This window comes from Oreochromis niloticus, linkage group LG1, assembly GCF_001858045.2.
Source record: "Oreochromis niloticus isolate F11D_XX linkage group LG1, O_niloticus_UMD_NMBU, whole genome shotgun sequence".
In the NCBI taxonomy this organism is placed as follows: Eukaryota; Metazoa; Chordata; class Actinopteri; order Cichliformes; family Cichlidae; genus Oreochromis; species Oreochromis niloticus.
Window position 1 is genome coordinate 39129332 of NC_031965.2, and position 24466 is coordinate 39153797.

The following is a 24466-nucleotide window of genomic DNA, read 5'->3' on the forward strand; positions in this document are numbered from 1 at the left end:
CAAATAAAATAACGGACCTCTCTTCTTGTTTATTTAAAAAAAAAAATCTTTATGTTGCAGTTTTTCACTGATGTTAACTTATTTTTTTCCCGAACATCCTGAATAAATCTTTAATTATAAAAGATATTGGCATTTATAACAACAACAACAATACTATTGCTAACAATAATACTAATAACGATGATGATATAAGAATGTCCCAAATGTGGGAAAAAGTGCATTTTCCCTTCTGTGTTTGTATAATAGTTTTTGGTCTTCCTCCTCTGCCTCTCAGACTGTGACCCTGCCGGTGTGGAGTGAGTGGGAACAAGTGAGCGAGTCCAGAGAGTGACGGAGTCAGTGAATGAGCTCAGGACACCGAGAGTTTGGGTCAGAGAAAAGGAGTTAGTGGCATGAGAACCCTGACTGAGCATGCACAGAGGAAGTTTCACGCGTGTAGCTTGTTTCTGATTGACCTTATCATTGTTTCACTGAGTTGGAGGAGTGGTGGTGGGGGGGCTATTAGTCCCCCCACCCAAAGGTTAAACCAGCTGTTTACGTACGAGGACTCTGAAACAAGTCCATGTGCTCGCCACCAGAGGACGCTAAACCGCGGTCTCTGTTTACTCCTCATAGTTCACACAGTCTCATGACACTTATTTAGGCTGATTAAGTAAAAAATCCTTTTAGTCCAGGGTGGCTTTCATGAGATAAGTTCCTGTTTTTGTGCCCTTCATCTGCGGCTCTGTCAGTGAAACAGACTCAATGAGTGAAAATGTGAAAGGACATGCAGACACCACTAAATCCTGCCCTCTGAATCCTCACCCTCAGAGTCCTCAGGCAGTTTACAGCCAGTTTGTCAGGCAGTGATTTCAGGTTAGATTCCAGTAGTAGTGACACTCTGTGTTTACCTCATGGACTTCAAACCCAGCTGAAGGAGGAGGAGGAGGAGGTCTGTTGTGGTGACACCTCCTCCTCCTTCGTCTCCATGGTTATATATGCTGCCTGAATTCACTGAGCAGAGGAGACACTGACCATCAGATCAGTCAGAGCTGATCACATAATTCATGATCATAATGTGGACACACCATACACACCATAACTGTCAGCTTCTAAAGGTTTAATTTTTCTACTCTTTGCTCTATGTGATGTCACAGAGAGAGGATATCCTTATACGGTCACGTGACACACTCAGACGCTCTGCATGGAGTGGAAGCAGTAGAGGTGAATCAGCAGGTGATGAGTCCTGGTTTCCAGTTAGGATGAGACCCTGAGGCAGACCCGGGACAGGCTGGAGGGAAGATGTGTCTCAGCTGGAGGACGTGCTGTCCACAGGAGCCACAATGGACTGAGCAGATGTTGGAAAATGGATGAGACTTTTTAAAAAGTGAGAGTAATGTTAGTATGAATTTGCATCGTTTCAGTTGTTTTAGTGCAAAGACAAATGCATTTGACTCTAAATAAAATCTACACATTAACTGAGACCAACAAAAATCAGTAGCGACCCTCAGATACAGCATCCTGCTGTGTTTGTGTTCCTCCTGATTACAGCTCAGAATTCCACTAATTATAATCTTTTCTGAGTGTTTGCCGAGCTTTCTGATCTTCCTCCGCTTTGTTGTGCAGCTCCCAGTGAACTGAGCTCCTCTGCTTTCAACCAGGGGAGCGTTCAGCTCAGACAGCCAATGAGCTAACGGCTCGAAGCTGGGCGCGTGACCCGATTGGCTCAGCGCTGTGCATTGTTGTCATCCCGACGGGCGATTGGCCGGCCGATGAAGCCCCGCCCCTTCTCTGCCCTCGCTGCTCTCCATCCAGAGCGGAGAAGAAAAACGGGAGAAGAGACGGAGAGTTGCTCGGGGCTTCGGCTGCAGTTAAAGCGGCACCGCGGAGCTGCTTCAGCGGGATTTAGAGACTGGTTCCGCGGGAATAACGGCGACGCTCACCGGCTCACCTTCACGGTACGTCCTCCCGCTCCGCTGCTCTTCCTCGGGCTGAGTTTGAGTGCCAGCCGCTGCTGGTGTCAGATATCAGGGAAGCTGCTCCTCCCGTCTGCTTCCACCGTGGAGCCACTTTCAGGGTGTTGATGTGCAGATACGAGGGCTGTGCACACACTTTGTTCTCTGCGAGACCAGAGACCCTCTGCGCTCACGTCTCCAGCCTCTCTCCTCTCTTTCTAACTCTGAGAGCTGGGTGTGAGTCCTGCACGGCACGGGCTGCAGGGTGGTGACCCATGGACCCCGCAGGGCACAGCTGGGTTTTCTGGAGGTTCACTGTGACCCTGACCGAGCTCTGCAGAAATTAAAAAGGGTATCCACGAGTGAGGGCTTTACTCCGAGCTGCAGGGGTGGACTTGGTGGAAAAACCCAGGAGCTGGGACACGAGTGGTAACCCGAGGATCAGTGCACCACCTGTGAGGTTCAATATGTTTATGAAAAGACTGTTCAGGTGTAGTTTGGGATCAGCTTCAGGTCAGACACATGCCTACACATTCACGTCACAGAGTTATTTCCGGTCATGTGTCTGCTGCTGCTTCATTTTCGTGTTAAACAGTAACGTAGAAATCCTGCTCCAAACACTCAGTCTGTCCCACTTTTTCTACTCCTGGATCTGCGTGATGTCACAGAGAGTGGATAGAAGTTCCACCCACCTGCCTTTTAGTGAAGGTTGTGTTAAAGTGGGAGGAGCTAAAGCAGTGATGGAAGGGTTAGACTGCAACTAAAAATGTAACGATTGCTTATTATAATAACTGTATTTTTGAATAATAACACGTGTGTTTACCTGAGAGCCAGAATACTCACCTCAGACAGGTGCTGGGAAACCTGTAAAATTATACCTGTGATTAATCAAACTTCAGTGTCTGTTAGCATTAAACTGTTACAGTTACGTTCAATGTTACTACAGTTTAATTGTGTTTTAAATGTAGCCTTTGCAGTGGTGCGTTTATGGCCCTCTGGTAAAACCCAGACTCGCTCACTGCTTAGTTCAGTTCGAGCCAAGATGGCAGAAGGATGGACTTTTGTTTACAGGGTCTATGTGAAGAATTAAAACTCAAAGTATCAGTAGGTGTAGGCGATTATCTGTGTGTCACCTGGTCCACCTGTGGCTTCAGCTCTCCATCTGCTGCACTGAGGATGATTGGTGGTCTCCCTTTTGAGACGAGCTGTACTGAACATTCGAGCAGCTTTTATTTATCTTTGGGTCTCTCTTTAAAAATCCTTTATTCAGACCAGCGTACTGTTGCTGTCCTCGTCTGTCTGTGACGGCGTTCAGTCATTGAGGTATTGAGGGCTGTCATTCAGGCGGGCCCTCACCGGTGACCGATCCCTGCTCGTGCTTGTGATGTGATGACAGCTGATTGTAGCTGTTAACAGGTTTTCTGGATGTTCACAGTTCTTCTTGGAAGTAATGAGTCAGTGCAAAGCTGTAAAGATGTGGGAGGTGTAAAAGCTGGCGTCGGCTGTGTTACTATGTGTGACCGAGTTGGACTGCTGGGGTGACTTTTTTAGAAAAAATGAGCCTCACCCAGACAGAAAGCCAACACAGTCAGATGCCTCAGGAGGGGATTATTGTTATTAGTTTTTACTATCTGATGATGTGTGCAGCACTTAATCTGACTGGATTCTGCTTTGAAGGAGGATCACAGATGGAGATTCGGGTTATTTGAAAGAGAATATTAGATGTGAGGGTGTGAAGCATCATGGGATGTCCCTGCCATTCTCCCCCCCGAGTGTCATCAGGAGGCGTTTGGAGGTTTCACACAGAAGACAGCGCAATCTGTTCGGCTGCTTCCACCCTCTGCGTTTCTACCTCAGGCGTCGCCTCAGAAGCACTCCTGCGTCTCCGACCTTCCATCCTCCCTTTCAGGCGCTTCGGCTCATCTCGGCTCCGAACGTAGACTCTGATCCATCCGTCTGTCTCTCCTGTAAACACTGTCTCAGAGATCAGACACGCTGTCTGAACCAGCAGCACATGGCCCTTGTTCTTCCCTTTCGCCTTTTTGTTTCCATGACAACCACACACAGAAATCACCCCTCAGATTGCTGTGAGTGTGTGTGTGTGTGTGTGTTTTAGCTCTTGATGGCTGGCTCTCTGTCGTGCCTTACGGGGACGCTTAGCTGTAATAGAGCCATGATTACAGTTGTTAGAAACATCTGTGTGTTTCCTGAGGAGAAGGAAAAAGTCCGACTGGCACAAAATTGTTTTTTTCAGAGATCAGATATCTCCCAAATGATATTTTTTATGTTTGATGACCAAAAGCATAAAACACCGTGGGCTGGAAGGCCCAGATGCCTGCAGTTCCTCTTATGCCCAGCAGAGGTAGCAGTGAGTCAGTCCCCACAGACTCCCATGTTAAAACTTTACAGCAGAAGTAAACATGTTTACAGCCTGATACACAAACTGATTGGTCTCTGTGGATCATTTCCCACTTTATGTTTTTATAAATCACCTCTTCAAAGTTTGCATTATTAGGGGCGTGGCCTCTCTGACTGAAGGGTGGATGGTGACACAGGCGGCTGTAGCTGCTAGCTGTCTGCTAGCTTCACCTGAACTGGACCTCTGCAGTGTGTTTGTGCTGTTGGAGCCTTTTGGAGCATTTTTAATGACATCATGTGACCAGTAGTATGGCTGCTGTGAGGTCACTGTACTAACAGACTGTCCAAGAAGGCTGAGATCAAACTTGGTGAAATTTGAGGATTTAGATGGGATGTTACTGAGTACTGATTAGCTGCTGTCTGTGTGTCTGTGACTAAGCCAGATGGTGTTGGTAGACCGGCTGTTTAGAGTAAATATGGTCACTTGGCTCCTCAAAAACAACATGATCGTGGTCAAAATGCTAAAGTTGAGGCATCAGAATCAGCCAGATTCTGGGTCCTTATTTATTTATCATTTGATCTGCTTTTATTATGAAATACTGTCACGTTTAAGTGCAGTATACCTAATGAGAAAGGATTTACAGGACTGGGGAACAGTTTCACAGTTTCTGGCTTTGATGTTTTTCCAGCCTGTGTGTGTGTGTGTGTGTGTGTGTGTGTGTGTGTGTGTGTGTGTTTGGGGGGTAAACAGTGCAGAGCTTCATGTGGAATCTGGCCTGGTTGTTTCTCTCCAGTGTGGCCTCGCTCCATCCTGCAGACCTTTTGTTTGTCCGTCTTCCTGTGTGGAATATCAACATCCTCTCATTTGTCGCTCCACCCGCCGCCCGTCAGGCCAAACCAGAGGAGCCGAGCTCCGTCTGCTCCAGCGCACCTCCGCCTGCTCGCTCGTCTTCCTCCTCTGTAAGATAACGGCTCAGCTGGCAGCTCCGTGCTAATAACGCTCCTGTTTGCTCTCATCGGTTTGTGTGCCGGCCGCCGGCGTGCCGTCTCCCTCTGAACGCATTCCAGCCTCCTCACACTGTTTACTCTCCTCTCTGCGCCTCCCCCTGACCGCTGCCTTCTTTCTTTTTCCTTTTCTAAACTCTCTCACTTCATTTCTGCCCTTTCTGTCATTATTTTATCATCATTCTGCTCTGTTCCTTCATATTTTCTCCCTCTTTGCGACTGTTCCTCTCCTACAACTTATTGTAGTTTCACAACAAGCCTGGTTCATTTGATTTGCACAGTGTGTCACCTGTGAAGGTTTAAAGTGGCAAAAACAAGAAAATCACAAACATACAAATGATATCAAGGACAGAGAGGGAAAGGAAACACATTTGGAAACGTTAGAAGCAGAAGAAGACGTGCAGCAGCTCTGTGTGTGCTCCATTAGAGAGCGGCCTAAAGCCGGGGCGTCATTTACTGATTCGTTATTAAATAAGAACCGAGTTTAATGGCGGATTAAAGAGCAATGTCTTTAAAGGTTTCTGTAAAGTTTGCCCTGCTCCAAAGTTTTGGGGCATAAACAGCAAAAAGCTGCATCCTAATGATCTGTGAGGACGTCGGCCTGGCAGTGGGGGAGGATCTGAGTGCGAGCTGGGACGGAGAGCGTCGGCCCGACTGAGACTTTTCAAGGCTTTAAATAAAACGGAGCTTTTTTCATGATTCAGTGAACCACGCGTGTGCATGTGTCACTCCCTGCTGCATGCTGCATGATCGCTGACCACTCACCGGAAGCAGGCTGATGTGTTTTTGGATATAAAGTGATTCCCAGTAAAGCTCCAGTTTCTGATTTTCAGCACCAATAGTTTCCAGGTGTGCTGCTCCAAACAGCTGCTTCTTTACGAGCCCGGGCTGTGGCACAGGTTCCTTTTTTATTGTAGTTGTAGTTTTATTGTAGTTTCTCTGCAGGAAAATTAAATATGATTCTATCTGTACTACAAAGACACAAGTAGCAACAAACAAAACCAGCTGTTCATGTAAACGTCAGTTTCTGCATGAAGCCGGTAACTTTATCAAAGTGGCCTGTGATTGGTCTGACGATGACGTCGCTGGTTCTGAGCCGAAGACATGAACAAGTTTCTCAGACTCACGGCGAGTCGGAAACGTTCAGTCCGGGACAGGTCATCACTCCTGCACCTCTCTGAGTGGAGATTATTACACGTGCACTGTTTTCACACGTGCACGACAGCCGTGAACATTTGTATGTGACACAGCTGCGGTTGAGAGTCGTTCACGTCCAGCATTAACCCGACTTTTACCCTGCTGCAGGTCATTCAGTCCATTTTAAACAATCAGCTGTATATAAAAGATGGCCGCTGTGACGCAGGTTTAAGGCACCTCTCAGAAGCAGACGATGCATTTATCTCTCATGCTCTGAAGCTTCATGCACCGCGATGATGTTTGAGTGCAGAAGAGACAGCGAACCTTTAAACCCACACCCAGAGTTTCCTGCCTGCAGGGCGGCGGCGTCAGAACCACCGACTCACCTCAACATACCGTCAGCAGCGACGCGTTAATCGCTGTGCACGAAGGCTTATCAGACTCTGCACAGCAGCAGAGCAGAGCTGCTGTGCGGTTGTAGCAGTGTTTTATTCTTGGAGGGAGTGTTTCCATCACAGTGTGTGTGTGTGTGTGTGTGTGTGTGTGTGTGTGTGTGTGTGTCTATGTTTAGCTGTGTTTGTTTAGGACTCAGTAATTATGGCTGGCAGCAGAGTTTCAGCTCCAGCGGGAGGAGGAATGTCTTTGGTCTGCTTCTGTCACTGAAACTGACTCCAGAGGACTCAACCTGCATTTTGTGATTATATATGTGTGCATGTGTTTGTTTTTGAACTGTTCACATCCCACAATCAGTCAGTCCACTCAGGGTGAGGCGCTCCGGGGACTGAATGTAGGTCAGTGTAGTTTCATTTATGTGTGTGATGTTTTTGCCAAAGGAAGTGTTGACCTCTGAATTCTTCTTTCCTGGCTCGTTACAAATACACACACACACACACACACACACACACACACACACACACACACACACACACACGCCTTCCTGTCTGGGTGGAACCTCAGCATGATGTCAGTGACCGCCTCTGGTGGCCTTTAGGTGATCTGTCTTCCAGATGTGCTGAGTTGAGGGAGGAGCATGTGCAGAGGTGGGTGGAGTCTGGGGACCCCTCTGATTCCTCTTGCTGACAGTCGGGGGTCACAGTGATCCTGTTCATGTAGATACGGTACTGTGCAGAAGTCTTGAGCCACCTCTCATGTCTGTATATATTGCAGGACAGTGGGACCAGCAGTCATGAAAACACAGCATATAAGACAGAAACAGTCTGTATGTTTCTGAAAGGTGAATATTTGGTGTGAGCAGCTCTCTGCCAGCTCTGTGAGGATCTTCAGGAATAGTTTCCAGGCTTGATGAAGGACACTTTGACAAGATCTTCATCAGCACCGGCTCACATGCACAGAGTCATAGATTCAACTAAAAATGGGAACCAATGATGTGTTTGTGTGACAGCTGCTGGGAACAAAGAGCCGGGTTCTTTGCTCAGTTTTCTCTTATGTGTAAACACAACACTGACTCATTTCATGAGCTAGGAGCCTTGTTATGCTTGAATGAGTCATAGGTCAGAGTTCAGAGGCTTAACAAACAAAACAGTCCTGTGAAGATGGTCGGGCACGAGGACTGGGCTGAAAATGAGAGAAAAGGCAGCCAATGACCAAAGAAGCTGGACGACTGTTGCTCAAGAGCACTTAAGAATAATTTGGTCTGCTTTGCTGGACGACTGTGTTTATGTTGACGAGTCCGGTTCAGTCCCAGAGCTCGCTGTGATGATTATAACCCAGAGATGGGTGGCAAAGTGGTCTGCAGCACCTTAAACACAGCCTCTTATCTGACATTTACCGATCCGAAGCATAGAAGGATCAGCTGAGTGATCAGCTGATGCTGAGATCAGCTGAGCTGCAGGTCAAGGTCGGCTTTGTGGCCTGAACGAAGCTAAAGGCTGAGTTTGAACATGTTCTGCCCGTCGTGTGTAGCTCCAGCAGAACCTTCTCAGAGGTAATAAAACGTCTCCTTTTAGATCCCGGCTCTTGAGGCGCAAACACGGCAAGTTCCTCCGACGCTTCCCGGTGCTTGCTGGTGAAGGTTTCGCGTGGTGGATCTGTGGCGTTAAACACTCGAGTGGCTGCGATTGGGCAGTTTTGAACTTTTCGTTATCGTTAGTTTCATGTCCGTTGACTCGTACAGATCCATAAACGTTCTGCAGCCTGTGCTGCATTTATATGAACTTATTTCTGGACCATTTATTGGATCCGCTCGCCGTCAGCAGCCGGCTCTCAACCAGATCATAATATTTGGCGCCAGCACAGCTGATCCTGCCGTTAAATCCGAGCCTATAAAACCGCCTGCTTCCTTTCTGCAGTATCCATACGTGTTTAATGTGTACGTTAAAGAGACGAAGAGGTTTGTTTCAGACTTTTTCCCTTAATTTTACAGTACAGGGCAGCAGCTGATTTCTGTGTTACTGTAGGGTCTTTGCTCTGTGAAGCTCCTTGAAGCAACTGTTTGGCGTTGTGACCATCGTGTGGTGTTTGGGCCGGATGATTCAGGTTCCTCTGAACTCCATCCAGCATCCAGCTCGCTGTTGCAAAGGTCTCCCCGATCACAGCTTTGCCTGTTGTTGGGTTTACAGTACAGGTGTCTGTACTCAGGACACACTCTGCATGATGTCACAGAGGCGTTGCTGCCAGGGTGCTGTTGTACCATCAGTGCATCAGAGTGTGAAGGCGACGCCGCTGATTTACCTGTCGGTCTGTGTTCCCACCCTCACCTGACCGTGACACAGTGTTCGTGTCCGGGCTGTGGAAAAGTAACCTAGGTGTTATCTCGCCACTCCAGCTGATATCTCAGGCCGTCAGACACATTCATGAGTTTCAGCCTCGGCTGAAATTAAGCCAAGGGTCTGTGATTTATTCAAACTTGTGTGTGCGTGCGTGCGTGTGTGTGTGTGCGGTCGCAGACAGATTTGCGGCTCGACTGCCTCTGCTGCTGCTCACACAGCTCCAGCCCTCATGTTTGCAGAGTATCTGCCTCAGAAATCACACACAGTCTTATCAGCTTCTTCTTTAACGTGTTTCCATCCTTATCTCAGTCTGTGTGGCTTTGATGCGCCCTCACAACCACACTCTTTACACCTGTCTGTCCTTTATCCACGTACCTGTCTGGATTTTTAGGACATGCTCTGGGATCCTGGATTAACAGTGTGATGTGACTGTAGATTATCTGTGTCTGCTCAGGATTTTACCTGCACTAGTGTATTTTTCTCCCCACTTTTATGACCTGCTGTTTGAGAAAATAAGCGCAGGACTTGACCGTAATGATGCGATGGCGACTGACCCGATGAATTATTAACTTTCTGCTGCAGCTTTTAAATGAGCCTGATAATAATCTGTGATTTCTTTCACTGACTCTTGCACAAAGTGTGTTTCTTTGCCCGGCAGCTTAGATCTACTCCAGTTTGTCCCTGCTGTTGAATAAATGAATTATAAATGTTCTCAGTAGAGCATTAGTGGATCTCTTCAGCCCTCTCCTGTCAACACCGAGCACATTCATTGTTTCGTCAACAGAGCGCTCATCATCTCCAAGTCGAGTGGTTTATCTTCCAAAATTTTATTCCTTGTTTGCAGAGTGGCCTCGTTATCCTCAGACTTTATCAGTTGCCACCAGTGTATGGCATCTCTAGACCCAGCTGTCTTAGCTAATTATAGGCCAATCTCCAACCTTCCTTTCATATCAAACATCCTTGAAAGAGTAGTTGTCAAACAGCTAACAGATCATCTGCAGAGGAATGGCTTATTTGAAGAGTTTCAGTCAGGTTTCAGAGCTCATCACAGCACAGAAACAGCTTTAGTGAAGGTTACAAATGATCTTCTTATGGCCTCTGACAGTGGACTCATCTCTGTGCTTGTCCTGCTAGACCTCAGTGCTGCGTTCGATACTGTTGATCATAATATCCTATTAGAGCGATTAGAACATGCTGTAGGTATTACAGGTACTGCACTGCAGTGGTTTGTATCATATCTATCTAATAGACTCCAATTTGTACATGTAAATGGAGAGTCCTCTTCACACACTAAGGTCAATTATGGTGTTCCACAGGGTTCAGTGCTAGGACCAATTCTGTTTACATTATACATGCTTCCCTTAGGCAGCATCATTAGAAGACATAGCATAAATTTTCACTGCTATGCAGATGACACCCAGCTCTATCTATCCATGAAGCCAGGTAACACACACCAATTAGTTAAACTGCAGGAATGTCTTAATTCAGTTAAATGTAATGATGTCATGCTTGTTTCTCCACCTTGGTTGTTTCTGATTGCTTCCAAAGTTATTTTACCTTCATTTTTCCCCTGGTTGGTTTTCACCATCCCAGAATCTGGAAGAACAGTTTGCAGCTAAAGATTTTCACTGATGTCAGAGTTTGCTGTAGAGTACAACTCTTAGCTGCGGTGTCTACAAGTCCATCCAGCCACCAACTCATCACTGCAGCGTTCCTGCACCATCCTAGAGACCTAATCTCTGCAGTGTGTCCTGGATCTGCTCCGGTGTCTCTTCCTTGTAGGACACGTCCGAAACACCTCACCTGGGAGGTGACTAGGAGGCATCTCGATAAGATCCTGGAGCCCTTCAGCTGTCCACAGCTAGTGTGGTCACAGCTGAAGGCAGGAAACACAAGGTCTTCCTTATGAATGTTTCTGTCTCCTCGAGCTGAACATTTCAGACAAATAAAGACCTTTGAGAAAAATCAAAGCATTTTAAGGTCTTAATCTGGGCTGAGATAAGTGGAAGGCTGTTTATGAGGAGATGCTCTCAGACTTTCATTCCTGTTAAAATGAGCTCAGGAGTGTGGAGGAGAAACGGGCCGGACAAAAAGGAGTTTATCTGTAGTAAAGCTCGTCTCTGCACAGCACAGCATAGCGGTGCTATACTCACACTGGATAAGCAGCTAAACTCACCACCTCAGTGCTGAGTGAGTGTAAAACACGAGCTCCTGAAGTAGACGTGCACCTGTGGTACAGAAGCCACCGTGTGAAATCATGAGGCTCCTGTCATGATTTCACATGTTATAATAAAAATATGGAGCAAACGTTAGTCGGCACAAACTGAAGGATTTTCCTGTCAGAGTTAATATTCAGAGGAGACGGCCTGGATGTTACCAGAGAGGTGGTGTTTCCTGCGATGTGCAGGCCCTGCGACCTTTCTGCCTCACCCACTCGAACGCTTAATTAACCCTGAGGCAGAGTGTAATTCATGGCTCCTCAGAGGGCCTTTACCCACTCAGCATGACAGCAGTTTAAGTGTTTACAGCTCGGGCCTCTGTACACTCCTCTGTCTGCCTCAGCTCTCACAGCTTCACCTTCAGTGGAACATGGTTTTGTCTTCAGCGCTGGTTCCCTCCACACAAAGCCAACTGGACTTCATCACAAAGTTTTTGACTTATCGCTTAAAAAGAACTCAAAGTTTAGGATGCTTACACGTTTTGTTCAGCATGAAAGTCTTCAGACTGACACCACGTCTGCTACCTTTGTATATGAATCCTCACAGGCAGAACACATGACCTTTGGACTGAATGAATGAGCCCACATTCATCTACAGTCACTGGACAGATGAGGTCTCTTGGATGGCTCGGGATGGATGGACGTAGTCTCCACAGCTGCCCAGTAAGATGTGGCCAACATAGAGCTGCTGTGTTCCTCCATTCCACAGATGCTCGTAGCTCACGTCACATCTTGATTTGTCCTCCTTACAGTTTCAAACCAAGCTGACTGTGCTCCTAAAAACCTGCTCGTCTTTCTGTGGGTTTGTGTCCTTTATCAAACACTTTGGGGTCATTTATGTCGACCCAGCCGGGCCGTACAGTTGGGAAATAATTGATCATTTACAAAGAAATGTCTTCAGTTCAGCAGGCATCAAATACGATTTCTGCCTCTGTAACCGGGCTGATCGTCTGATCCTGGAACAATCTGAGAACTGAGGGACGCCCACTCGTGACCTGCAGTGACCCCCGTTTGTATCCGCAAGTTTAACACTTGCTTTACCCACGAAGCCTGCATCGTGCAGTCAGCTTTACGGCGGCGTTATGACCACGCGTGCAGGTTTGGTACCAGACCACATCGGCGTTTGTGTTCATTTAAGCTGTTTGTGAGTTAATGAGCGTTAACGCTGAACTGTTCTCTAAATGTTGGTTTAACGCTGGAGAGTTTGGAGCTCTAAACCGTCGGAGGAAGCAGGAGTGTTACGCAGACCTGTTCATGTGTCAGATCCACACAGGGAAGGATTGTATAAATAATGAGGGCAGCTTTGATGTCGAGCATTCTTCAGATTTTTACCCTTAAACACAAACTTGGCTTCACTGTGTTTCTCTTTGTGTCTGAGTTTAGTTCCAGGTTTTTCCTGAACGTCCCTCTGAAGCCACGCCTCCACATGCTCACGTACAGCTAATAGGAAGCGTAGTAGCGGAGGACGTACCCGAGCTTTTCACAAGGAAGGTTCACTTGTGTGAGTGAGAGGATGGTTTCCTGTCCGCTCACACTGACCTGCTGATATCCGTGTCTGTGTTGCAGCGTAAGCTCGTTGGGCTGATTTGCTCCCATTTAAAAGAGGCTTTGATCCCCATTAGGGCGCGTTAACCCCTTCTCGCCCTCAGCGCCCGGCTGCCTGCCGAGCTTCGTGTCACACGGGCCGTGAACTCTGCCTCAGTGTGGGAAAAGATTAGAGGCAGGCAAATTCCTGGTCATCTGAGGCGGCGCAAACGGTATTAGAGTGCGGCCGCAGCGCTGCGCCTCAAGGCTGCGACTCCAGCCAAGCTTATCCCGCCCACCCGCTGTCGCGCTGTTCGTCTGTAAAATCATTCTTCACCTTTGAAAAACTTCTATAAGTATTTTCAGAATTCAGGCGCAGAGGTGTTAAAAGGAGGATTTCCATTTTCCATTTTGGCAGATGTGAAGGTGTAACCCACTCCTCCTCTTCCTTCTCCTGTCTTTTTATCTGCTTGGCCTCGGTATCTGCGATTTCATCATCTTCCTCGCGGATTAGGAAACTCAGGCTCCATCTGTTTGCATATATGTGCACGATATGCAAACGGCTCTCAGCTCTTTGGTGTGGGAGAAGCTTTGAAGCTGCTCAGCCCTGCAGCGGTGCACCTTTTTTTTGGCTCTCCGGAGCCGCGGCATGCTCAGAATGCTTCAGTAACCTTATGCAATGAGGAGGATGATGATGAAGATGATAGTGAGGTGAAACAGGATGATCTATGAGTGTTTAGGGTGCATTTTATCATCTAAAAAATTGATTTCAGCTGTGTTTCAGTGACACAGAGACTGATCCGAGCTCAGCCTGGTCGGCTACAGCTGCTGCAAGATCAGCACACATCATTTTCTTCCTGATTTAAGATGAGTTTTTGAAGCATTTCACAGCCGTGCTCGCTCTGTCTCGTGTCCTCAGCGGTATTTTGAGTCATCTTTGGGTTACTGCAGTCAGACAGAGGACCTGGCAGCAGGTCAAAAAGCTGATATCAAAGCAGTGCTGAAGCACCAGAAGCTGCAGTTCCTCTAATCTGCACTCGAGACCGGCTACAAAAGTTGGACGAGGACCAACAGAGCAGCCAAAAAAAGGCTAACGTTGAAGCTAGTTCATGCATTTATTACTTCCAGGCTGGACGACTGTAATTCATTATTATCAGGATGTCCTAAAAACTCGCTGAAAAGCCTTCAGCTAATCCAAAATGCTGCAGCAAGAGTCCTGACAGGGACTAGAAAGAGAGAGCAGATTTCTCCTGTATTGGCTTCACTTCATTGGCTTCCTGTTAAATCCAGAATTCAAAATCCTGCTCCTCACATACAAGGTCTTAAACAATCAGGCCCCATCTTATCTTAATGACCTTGTAGTATCATATCATCCCACTGATGATCACCAATGATCAGCAGACTCTGAAAGGTCAGTAAAGCCTGTAAGATCTTCACATTTAGTGTTTTATAAACGATTTAATGATTAAATCTGTTAAATTTATCTCCAGGGTAATGTCCTGGACTGTTTCCAGCCTTTTACTTTATGAACATTATTAATAGTTCAGGTGAGCTGAAGCGTGTCGGTACGATTGTCCGCGCGAGCCTCCGATCCAGGTGAGGCTGACAGCACTGATCAATCCTGAAGCTCCTGAACTGTGAAGCAAGCAGAGTGAAAGTGTCTCCCTGTTGTTGTGCTTGCATCCATCACGTCGTCCCCCATCGGTCCCCCCCCCCCCCCCCGCTCCTCTCCGTCCTGCTGAATAAATGATGGAAATGTGATACGGCTGCAGCCCCGAGCTGGACATCGATCCCCGAGCTCTGTGACGCCGACTCTGGACTCTGTCCTTGACTTTGCTCGCTCCTGTTTGCTGATTTGAACTCTTTTTAGTGTCAGTGAGCCGAGCGTGTGCGTGTTTGTATTGGCATGCGGGGCGGGTGCTGCATGGGACCGCGGTGTGTGTGTGTGAGAGAGAGAGTCATGCTTCAGGAATGTGCTGTATAATTTACTACAGTGGAAAGCTCTCCTTGCAGTAACACCTGGGGCCCCGTGGGACATGAAGTTCTGCTGTTTGATGGTTTAGCAGAGACGAGCAGAGGCGGAGGAACGTTTTTATCCAGATCGTTTGTGTTTTTAACCCCTTCCAGCCCCAAAGGTTCCTCTGGGTTTGGCCTTAAAGTTTAGCGGTCTTAAACACTGTTAACACCTTTTCCCAGTAAGAAATCTTTGACTTTAGTTTTGAATACAAATATTTAAGCTTTTCTCAGTTTGAGCTGGTTTGATCTGCATCGTCATTAAGACCTCCTCACGTAGTAAACACAGAAAAACTCTGATTACGTGTCCTCGATTATTTCTGTTCATTAGTCTGTAAGGATGCTCAGGGGAAAAGAAAAATGTCAAGTTTTAAATATTGTTCATTAAGATCTCGACATGAAAACATTTCTTTGACTTCCTGGATCCTTCTCGGATATTCAGTTAGTTTGGAAGTGTCCAGCAGGGCTGCGCTGTATCATATCATCCATGATAACACGGGTATTAATTTTCACGAGATTACAAACAACATCGCTGCTAGAGCAACACCCGGTTTCCCGGACATGTCTGAGAGCGAGAGCAGGAATCAGCCTCTGATGACGAGTCAGCATCCTCCAGGAAACTGCAGGAAACCACAAACCTGTTTCAGACCAGGCCAGGAGCAGCTGGTGATGTGTGAAGCAAAAGTAATCAGAGTACTCAATCAAGCCTCGCTGGATTGTTCGTGAGTTAGAATCTATGTGACAGGAAGAGGAAACGCAGGGCTTTAAGCTGCTGGTTAAAAAGCTCGAGCCAGCGTAGATATCAGTCAGTTTCAGTCGGAGTTACCAGCTTCTGTTAAACTGAAGCGTCTCACAAAGTTAGAAACAGTTTCTTCTACACTTCAACTTTAACGGGAGCTAGCCTGGTGTTTAAAGGACTCTCGGAGGCACTTTGGCCTCACAGTTCTTCTGTTTTGGACAAAGGTTCAGTGAACGTGGGCAGAAGGCTTTAACAGCCGTTTATTGAGCCAACAGGAAAGCTGTGGTGGGTAAACAGCAGCTCATGTGATTGATAGCTGTAATAACAGTTGGCAGTGGTGACCACACCAGCTGTTGAATCCTCACGCTCACCATTGTGCTGCTGCTTCTTCAGCGCCGCTCGGCTCACTCAGTTTTCTTTAAATCAGGTTTTTATTGGCTCCGTTTGGCTGCTCAGCTGCTCCCACAGGAGGCTGGATTCACGTCTGACATTATCGGATGATCAGTAAATACATTTAAACGTACGCGCAGTGATGCAACAAGAAAGACAACGGCCTGTTTGAGTCGGTGGAAGCTCTTTGATTTAAACAAATATGCAGTTAACAATAAATGAAGACATTTTTAGCCAATTAGAAAAGATCTGAGAGGATAAATGACGCCCACGCTGGGCCCGTGGTCTATCAGCGAGCGCGCGTTCCCACGCTTTAACCACAGTGACTCACAGTGAAGACACGACATGTGGCGGAGGCTCGTTACTCAGGTCTCTGTGTTTACGGTAAATTATTGAATCTGATCGAGAGGCCTGACGTGACCGTAACAAGATCCTCGCTGTAACAAACTTTATGACTTTCAGACAAAAGGAGAAGCGTTTGGCTGATGTCCGTGGATCGTCAGCCATACAGTTTCACAGCTGCCGTGTGCATCCACAGAGCTGCATCCACAACAAAGCAGCGGCTTCAACAAGCGTGCTCGCAGAGGAAACGGCCACATCAGCGCCGGCCTGTAAAAAATGATGTTTTACTGCATTCGGGAAGCCGAACCATTACCTCATCTGCCAAAGACACAAAAGCTCTCGAGTAAGCAAAAGAACAAAGCAGCTAAATATCCGAGACACACACACACACACACACACACACACACACACCGGCTTCATTAGCCGTCGTTACGCTGCAGCTGCACTGATTCATCAGTAACCTGAGCAGGTCAGAAACCTTCAGTTTGCATGAATTTTGTTTCATATAACAGGTGAACAGGTGAACTGCTCACCTGGTGGACGTTAAACAGATGATCCATTACAATAAAACTTAGACTGGTGTCTCTCGTGTGCCCACCACAAAAGAACAGATAATAAAAAATTAATAAATCAGGACATAATAGATTTTATGATAGTCCTGATGGGGGCTGTGTGCGGGGTGAAAGCTGTTCCTCAGTCTGTTTGTGTGGGATTGTCTGCATCGTTTGCTCGATGGAGGAAGTTTGAGTACAGGGCGACGGGGTGTAGGTCACCTCACGGTGTAGGTGCTTCAGCTGTGCAGCTTCTGACCCGCCCGTGATGGCGTTCGTGACGATGTTCTCAGTGGTGATCCTGTAGAAGTTCAGCAGCAGATTCCCGGGGAGCCGGCGTGCTTCAGCTGCCGTAGGAAGAACAGCCTTTGTTGGGCTTTTTTTTTGTTTTTTTGTTTTTTTTGACCAGGCTGGAGGTGTTGAAGGTTCAGCCCCAACAGACGGACGGACGGCGTTCCTCCACACACAACTGCTGGGTTCTACTTTCTGTTCTGCTCGAGTCTGTGACTAACTCTTTGGTGCCACCTTAAGCTTGTAAGTTTGACGACTGTTGCATCATCTGCAGATTTTATTATAGTGGTGGATGGGGGTGTGTTTGTGGGTGGAGACTTGGACACAGCCCTGTGGGGTCCCCATGTTCAGGATTATGGTTAAAGAGGGGCGTCTCTCCTCTCTGTGTGAAGGTCCAGTACCCATGAACGCAGCGAGGAACCTCGGCCATGTTTGTAGTTCATTGTAGTTTTACGGTGTTGAATGCGGAGCGCAGAAAGCATGACTGTGGTTTCTTCTCTGTGTCGACGCGCTGTGGTGGCCGAGGTGGCAAACACTTGGTAATAAAATGAGAATAAATTCAGCACTTTGGGGATTTTCATCTTTGGACAAAGCCACAAACTTCCAGATGTTTCTGTGGGCTCTGACTGGTTCTTTTTTTAAAACCCAGCATTTGTCAGACTGTGGAGGCACTGCGGGTGGAGCGTGGACACCAGCCTCGAGTCAGACTTGAATATTAAAGGTTTATCAGCGTTGAAGCTCAGATTTATCGGCTCTTTTGCTTTGATGGTGTATTTTAGCTGATGAGTGAAGACTGTGAGGTGAACTGTTATTTCAGTTGGAGAGAAAAATCTGAATCTCTGCTTTGAAGTTTGGAAATCTCCCTCTGGCTCCATTTCAGGAAACGTGCGACTCGGAGCGGGAAGAGGTTTGATGCAGGAGTCCGGAGCCAAAGCTGCAGCGATTAGTGTTGCGTTGGAGCCAGAGAATCACGCCATCAGCCATTTTTAATACGATGGGAAAGCTTCGAGGCTTCGTTCTGTTTATCTGAAGGAACGTCGGGACGGTGTCACTGTCTGCGACGCTTTGTGACGAGACGGGAAACAGTGGGCTCATCTCTGTGCTCGGGTCAGACGCACAGATGTTTCTGTGGTTCAACACCGAGAAATGTTTTTATTCCCTCAGGCTGATCCAGAACTTTTACCCAGAATGCACTTTGTTTCCTCCAGTGAATGATCAGAAAACCAATCAAACATCCCGGGGTACGGAGGACCAGGAGGACCAAAATGAAGTAAATAATATGTTGCTAAATAATTCATTAAATGTGGCATTAATTAATTAACTGTTAATTAAAAGTAACTGGTACCAGGTAATACCACCGAATGGTCGAGCCCAGCCGAGGAAGTACTGGTCGAAAGAGGCTACAAGTGTCTCGGGGTCTTGTTCATGATGGAGGGGAGAGTGGAGCGTGAGACTCACAGACAGATCGGGGCAGCCCCCTCAGTGATGACAGGGCTGGGCTGTGTTCCTACCCTCACCCACGGTCACGGCTAACCGTGTTTCTTTTGAGAGGGGGTGGGGCTCTTCCTTAGAGATGGGGTGGAGCAGTCCCGTCATTCGAGAGAGTAGAGCTGTTGCTCCTCCACGTCCACTGGGAGGAGGCCCTGTGGAGAGATGGCGTCTGTCATCTGACTGGATAAACTGGAAGAGGTGGGCGGGGTGAGGGAAGTCTGGGCTTCTGTGCTCAGACCCAAACTGGGAGAAGTGGTAGGAAATAGATCTATGAATAATTAAGCGTGCCATCAAATTTATTGAAAGTTGGAAGATAATAAAAAAACATATAAAATACACATTGAATTGATTATTTAATGATTTATTTATTTGTTTATTTCGGCACTCATGGTCCTCCATACAGGTACCAGTGCTGGATCTGTTCCTGTCACAGATACTAAACTGGTGCATGGTTTATTCAAACTGTGACTATGATGCTGCTGCAAAAACAGGTTTAGTCTTCAGACTGTGGGTCCTGCTTTCTCTGTGAAATATGTTTGTTTTCCATTTTGAACAGTTAGAAGACGTAACGACGGCTCAAACATAATAAAAGTCAAATCTCGACCCACGTCAGAGGACTCGGTGGCTCTATGAGCTCTGAAATGTTCATGAGATGAAAAGTTTTTCATGTCTTCATTAAAAATTGTGAAGTTTTTGTACATAAAGAATGAGCTGACTGTGGGGGTCAGGTGGGAGGCGCTGATTGGCTGTTCATACGTGGATTCCCTTCTCCTTGTCTCATCCACACTGATGCAGCTCAGCAGCTTTCAGCAACACGAAGGAGGAGCAGGAAGAGGAAGAGGGGAACCTCACTCGACACCTTTCATCTGCAGCGCGGCGACGAGCCGCCACACTCGATGTGTAGCTTGTGTTTCAGAGTGTGAGTCACAGCAGGAGATTTCAGCCGTTGTAGTGAAATCATGATGGGAGAGGACCAGTGTGAGTACGATCCCAGCGTGCTGCTGCTTCTTCTTCTCCTGTTTCAGGTTTCAGGCCCACAGAGCTGGTTCTCATTAGAGGAGAGAGCACACGCGCTGACTCACTGCACAAAGTTTGGCGAGCGCTGGGGGAAATCCTTTGTAGCGGCATGCTGTATCTTTTTTACGTCCACATTCACATAAATCAGCTCGGCGAGCACACAGACCCCTCCCTCCGTTCCTCTGTCGTCTCGGGCTCGTTTGAGCTCCTCAGGTCGGTTCACAGAGATGAGCAGACGTTAGTGCCGACGTAAACGGAAGAAGATCGGCCCGATCGTTTTGTTTGCAGCGTTGAGGTTTACATTAGTCAAAGCTGGGGCTGTGCAGCTACGGTCAGCGAGGACAGATGCTCTGTCAAAGCCTTTATTACCCCGCGGTCTCGCCCTCTGGCCGGCTGTGTGTTTTATGGGCCCTGTGATGACAGAGGGTGGGGTTCACATGGAGGTTGTACAAAGAAAGAAGGAGGCAAATGCAGTCAGGAGGACGGTGAAGAGCTGGAAGACAGGAAGTAAAGCCAGGATGGTTTGGCGTGGTAGTGAGTGTGTTTGCAGAGTTGTCTGCAGCTCTTGAAGCCTCAGATGGTTCTCATGTGCAAACTGCAGCCCGAGTGTATCCTCCACTCTTGTGGGTAAACTGGAACTAAATGAGGTTTGTGGAACTGGCTGCCAGATGACGAGGCATGGAGGTTTGGTCCTTTTTAGTGTTGGAGTCATTTAAAGTGCACAAGTCTGTTTCTGTCACGACTCTGATGTTCCTCTGTTTACTCGTTCCTAAATGCAGCCTGGAGCTCACCTGTGTTGGTTGAGACCAGTTTAAGCTCATATTGTTTTCAGCGGTCACGCTTACCCAGGTACGGGTAAAGGGGGGGAACCTGAAGACACCGCGGCCATGGAGTCAAGTCTTTTATGCTTCCTTGAGTCTTTCCTTGACGGGTGCATGTTTAGTTGGTATGTTGTAACCTAAAATCTAATAAATATCAAACCAACACGCTGAGGCGTTCCCAAACCGGTCGAGAGACGTAATCCCTCCTTACGGTAGAGCGTACCCAAACACGTCACCCACGAGGCATGCTGGGTGACACTGGACCACTTCATCTGCCTCCTTTTGATGTGGAGGTGCAGCAGCTCCATCAGTTAGATGTGTGTTAACACACCGGTGTGTCAGTGGCTTAACAGGTTTGATTTTTATCCACCCAGGAGAATGGATCCCATCTGAGATCGATTTCCTTAGTCTTATTTTGAAAGTTCATTTGCTGCCACTCTTTCCTGACCGAGACGCTAACCAGCTCGTCCACATATGAAGCGATGTCTCTGGTGGATATTACGGTCACTGGTTGGACAGGTGACCATCCAGTCCATCATTTGGTAAACTGAAAAGTTTAACCTGCGCACTTTGCACTTCTACACTTTTGCAGCATTCACACTGATTAATTAACTCCACCATCAGAGATGATCACAGAGAGCTGCAGCAGGTGGAGAGACAGGTTCATGTGCTGGTGTTGTCCAAAGTGTTGCTGAAGCTTCAGCGTCTTCAGTTTAGAGATTAACCTCAGGCTGCAACATATGAGGGTATTCCTGTGGGTTTGTTGGGCATGTTGAGGCCTCAGCTTTAGAGTTTGGGATCCAGACGTGCTTCTACAGGCTCCTGGAGGTTGGGATGGATTTTGGGATCTCCCCCAGTGGCTTTAAGAAGGATCTCAGCAGAGATCAGGAACTCCTCACACACCGACTCCAGTGTTAAACAGGCGTGGGAACGTGTGGTCTCACTCATTTATTGCTGTAATCTTTGGGGATTCGTGAGAGACGCATTAATAATCAAATAGTCCAAATTAATCCGTCCTCGGTTTTCCCTCAATACAACAAATTATCAGTAAAGTTTCTGTTCATTTGAAGTTGTCAGCACATTTCAGTGAAAACTCTCCGGCTCTGGCTGTACTCATGCAGCGTCGTCGCTGAGCTTCGTGTACCGTGGCCTCATCCATCAGTTCAACGATCAGCTGATCCAAAATAAACTGAGGCTCGATTAGTTGCTCAGAGACATCCGTCACCGTGCTGGCTGGAGAAGCTGACGGTGACAGAAACAGGAAGCGCTTTATTTACAGTGTTGATGCTACTAAACAGCACTCCTCTTTTAAATAAAGCGGAGACACTGAAAGATGTCTTTCCTTACTGAATGTGGTGTAATCTGATAGGTTAGCGTGGATTTGCAGCTCAGCAGCCACAACACCTGAGCCCGCCAACATCTCAGATGGGAATGCATGTGTGCTAATAAGCAATGTCAGCTGTTTGTAGTTACGTAAGCAATAATTACTGCTATGAACATTTGTTGTATGTAAATCTACAGCCTGGCTGTACACAGTTTACTCTCTGTATCGCCTTTCATTGTGTCTCTATTGACAGAACAGAAATAAGCCATGAGTTTGTTTTTCTAACCCCAAAGATGGAGTCCGTAGTAACACAAAGGAGGATTTACTGTTTGCTGTATTTGTGGAGTAAACATATTAAACAGGTTTATTAAATTAATAAAAAACACAAGAGAATTGATGGATGAATAGACAGACTCACTCTTTGACCCTCTTGGCTTCAGCTATTTTTTAGCTTCCATCCACAGACAATATGGCAGGATCCAAATAAAATCCTCAAATTTCACTCACTAAATTAGATCTCAGGCTGTTAGTGCAGTGACCTCACAGCAGCCATGTTATTGGTCACATGATGTCATTAAAATGCTCCACAGGACAAGCACAGCCCAGAGGTCCAGTTCAGGTGAAGCTAGCAGACAGCTAGCAGCTACAGCCACCTGTGTCACCATCCACCTGTCAGTCACACCTCTAATGCATGTTGTTATGAAGCGGGGAATGATCCACAGAGACCAAACAGTTTGTGTATCAGGCTGTAAACGTTAATTTCTGCTGTAAAGTTTGGACATGGGAGTCTACGGGGACTGACTCACTGCTGCCTCTGCTGGACGTTGGAGGAACTGCAGCTTTTAGAGCTTAATGTTTCTGTCCTGGAGGTTCAGCGAGCTGCACTGAGCTGGTTTTCTCTGCTTTTAAAACAGAGATTGCATCTTCTGTGATGTCACTGTGGTGAGTTATTATTCAGTCTTTATTCACATTTTAATATTTAATGAGGAGCTCTGAACCCGGAGGGCTGAACTCATGTTTTCAACACTGGGGCTGAAATATGGCAGACAGAAACATCCTGAACTTGGTGTTGGTTGAGCAGATAAACAACTTGACAGCACACACAGGGGTGGAGAGAAGCTGTAGCAGGCTGGTGAAAGGATGGAGCTGCAAGTCAGTACAGGCTGCCGGTGAGCAGCACTGACACGTTCCTGCGTGGATGGAAACAGATCGATGTGCTCGTTCCTGTCAGCTGTACACACAAAGGTGCACTCCTCCTCCTCCTTCCTTATCCAGGAGCAGAGTATAAATCAGTTGTGTGTGTGTGCACAGGGTTTTTCCTGCATGGAGGAATGTTTGCACCCCCACCCAAAGAGAATTTAGCCAGCTCCAAGTCCAAAGGAACAGTTTCCAGCACCAAATAGTGCCGGGTGATATTTACCAAAACACATATCTCGACATACACTATGCTGGCAAAAGCCTTCACTCTTCTGCCTTCACACACATATGAACTTGACTGACATCATATTCTTAATCCACAGGGTTTAATGTGACGTCGGCCCGCCCTTTGCAGCAATAACAGCTTCAGCTCTTCTGGGAAGATTTTCCACAGGTTTAGGAGTGTTTGTGGGAAGTTGTGATCCTTCTTCCAGACCACCTCTGGCTCCATCCCAGAGGTGGTCTGTTGTGTTGAGGTCAGGACTCTGTGCTGGCCGGTCCAGTTCTCCTACACCAGTCTGGCTCATCCATGTTTTTATGGACCTGCTTTGTGCACTGGTGCGCAGCCATGTTGGAACAGGAAGTGGCCATCCCCAAACTGTCCACACAGAACTGGGAGCATGAAATTGTCCAAAGTGTCTCACTCTGCTGCAGCATGAAGAGTTCCTTTCACTGGAACTAAGGGGCCGAGCCCAACTCCAACCCCACACCATAATCCCCCCTCCACCAAACTTTACAGTGCAGTCAGACAAGTACCGTCTCCCTGGCAACCACCAAACCCAGACTCATCCATCAGAGTGCCACAGGGAGAAGTGTGATTGGTCACTCCAGAGAATGCGTCTCCACTGCTCTAGACTCAAGTGGCGGCGCACTTTACACCACTCCATCTGTCGCTTTGCATTACGCTTGGTGTTTAAGGCTTGGATGCAAATAGTTGCCATGGAAACCCATTTCACGAAGCTCTCCGTGCGCTTTTCTTGAGCTAATCCGACGGCCACGTGAAGTCTGGAGGTCTGTAGACTCTGCACAAAGCTGGTGAAGCGCCTCACCTGCTGACCCCGCTCTGGACTACTGGTTCATGTCTGAGCTGCTTTTGTTCCCAATCACTTCCACTTTGTCATAATCCCCCAGTGTCTGCTGACCCCAGTGTCTGGTGGCCCCACTGTGTGGTGACCTCAGTATGTGGTGACCTCGGTTTGTGGTGACCTCGGTTTGTGGTGACCTCGGTGTGTGGTGACCCCTGCAGGTGAGAGTCCCTGCCTGCCTCCGGATGTTGCGTACGAGTTTGTGATGAGGGGTCGGATGGAGCCGAGCGACGTGAGGTGCCGATCCCGGCTGCTGCTCTGGTCGGATCCTCTTTAAAAATTCACGAGTCCTCCTCACCG

At 47.4% G+C, this 24466-nt stretch overlaps 1 protein-coding gene and 1 long non-coding RNA gene across 2 annotated transcripts in view; one reads left to right on the plus strand and one right to left on the minus strand.

Moving 5' to 3' along the window:
* Positions 1–976: 976 nt before the first annotated feature.
* LOC106096699 (uncharacterized) lies at positions 977–1733 on the minus strand. Its single transcript, XR_001223079.3, has 2 exons — positions 1485–1733; positions 977–1355 (listed from the first exon to the last, which is right to left on the minus strand). It is a non-coding gene; the product is annotated as an uncharacterized LOC106096699 (long non-coding RNA).
* Positions 1734–1736: 3 nt separating this feature from the next.
* The window catches only part of ccdc102a (coiled-coil domain containing 102A), a 51452-nt gene continuing 28722 nt past the window's right edge, over positions 1737–24466 (plus strand). The window contains exon 1 of the mRNA XM_005447836.4: positions 1737–1937. Coding sequence (XP_005447893.2) covers positions 1752–1937 — 186 coding nt within the window. The 5' untranslated portion in view covers positions 1737–1751. The remainder of the gene's footprint in view (positions 1938–24466) is intronic.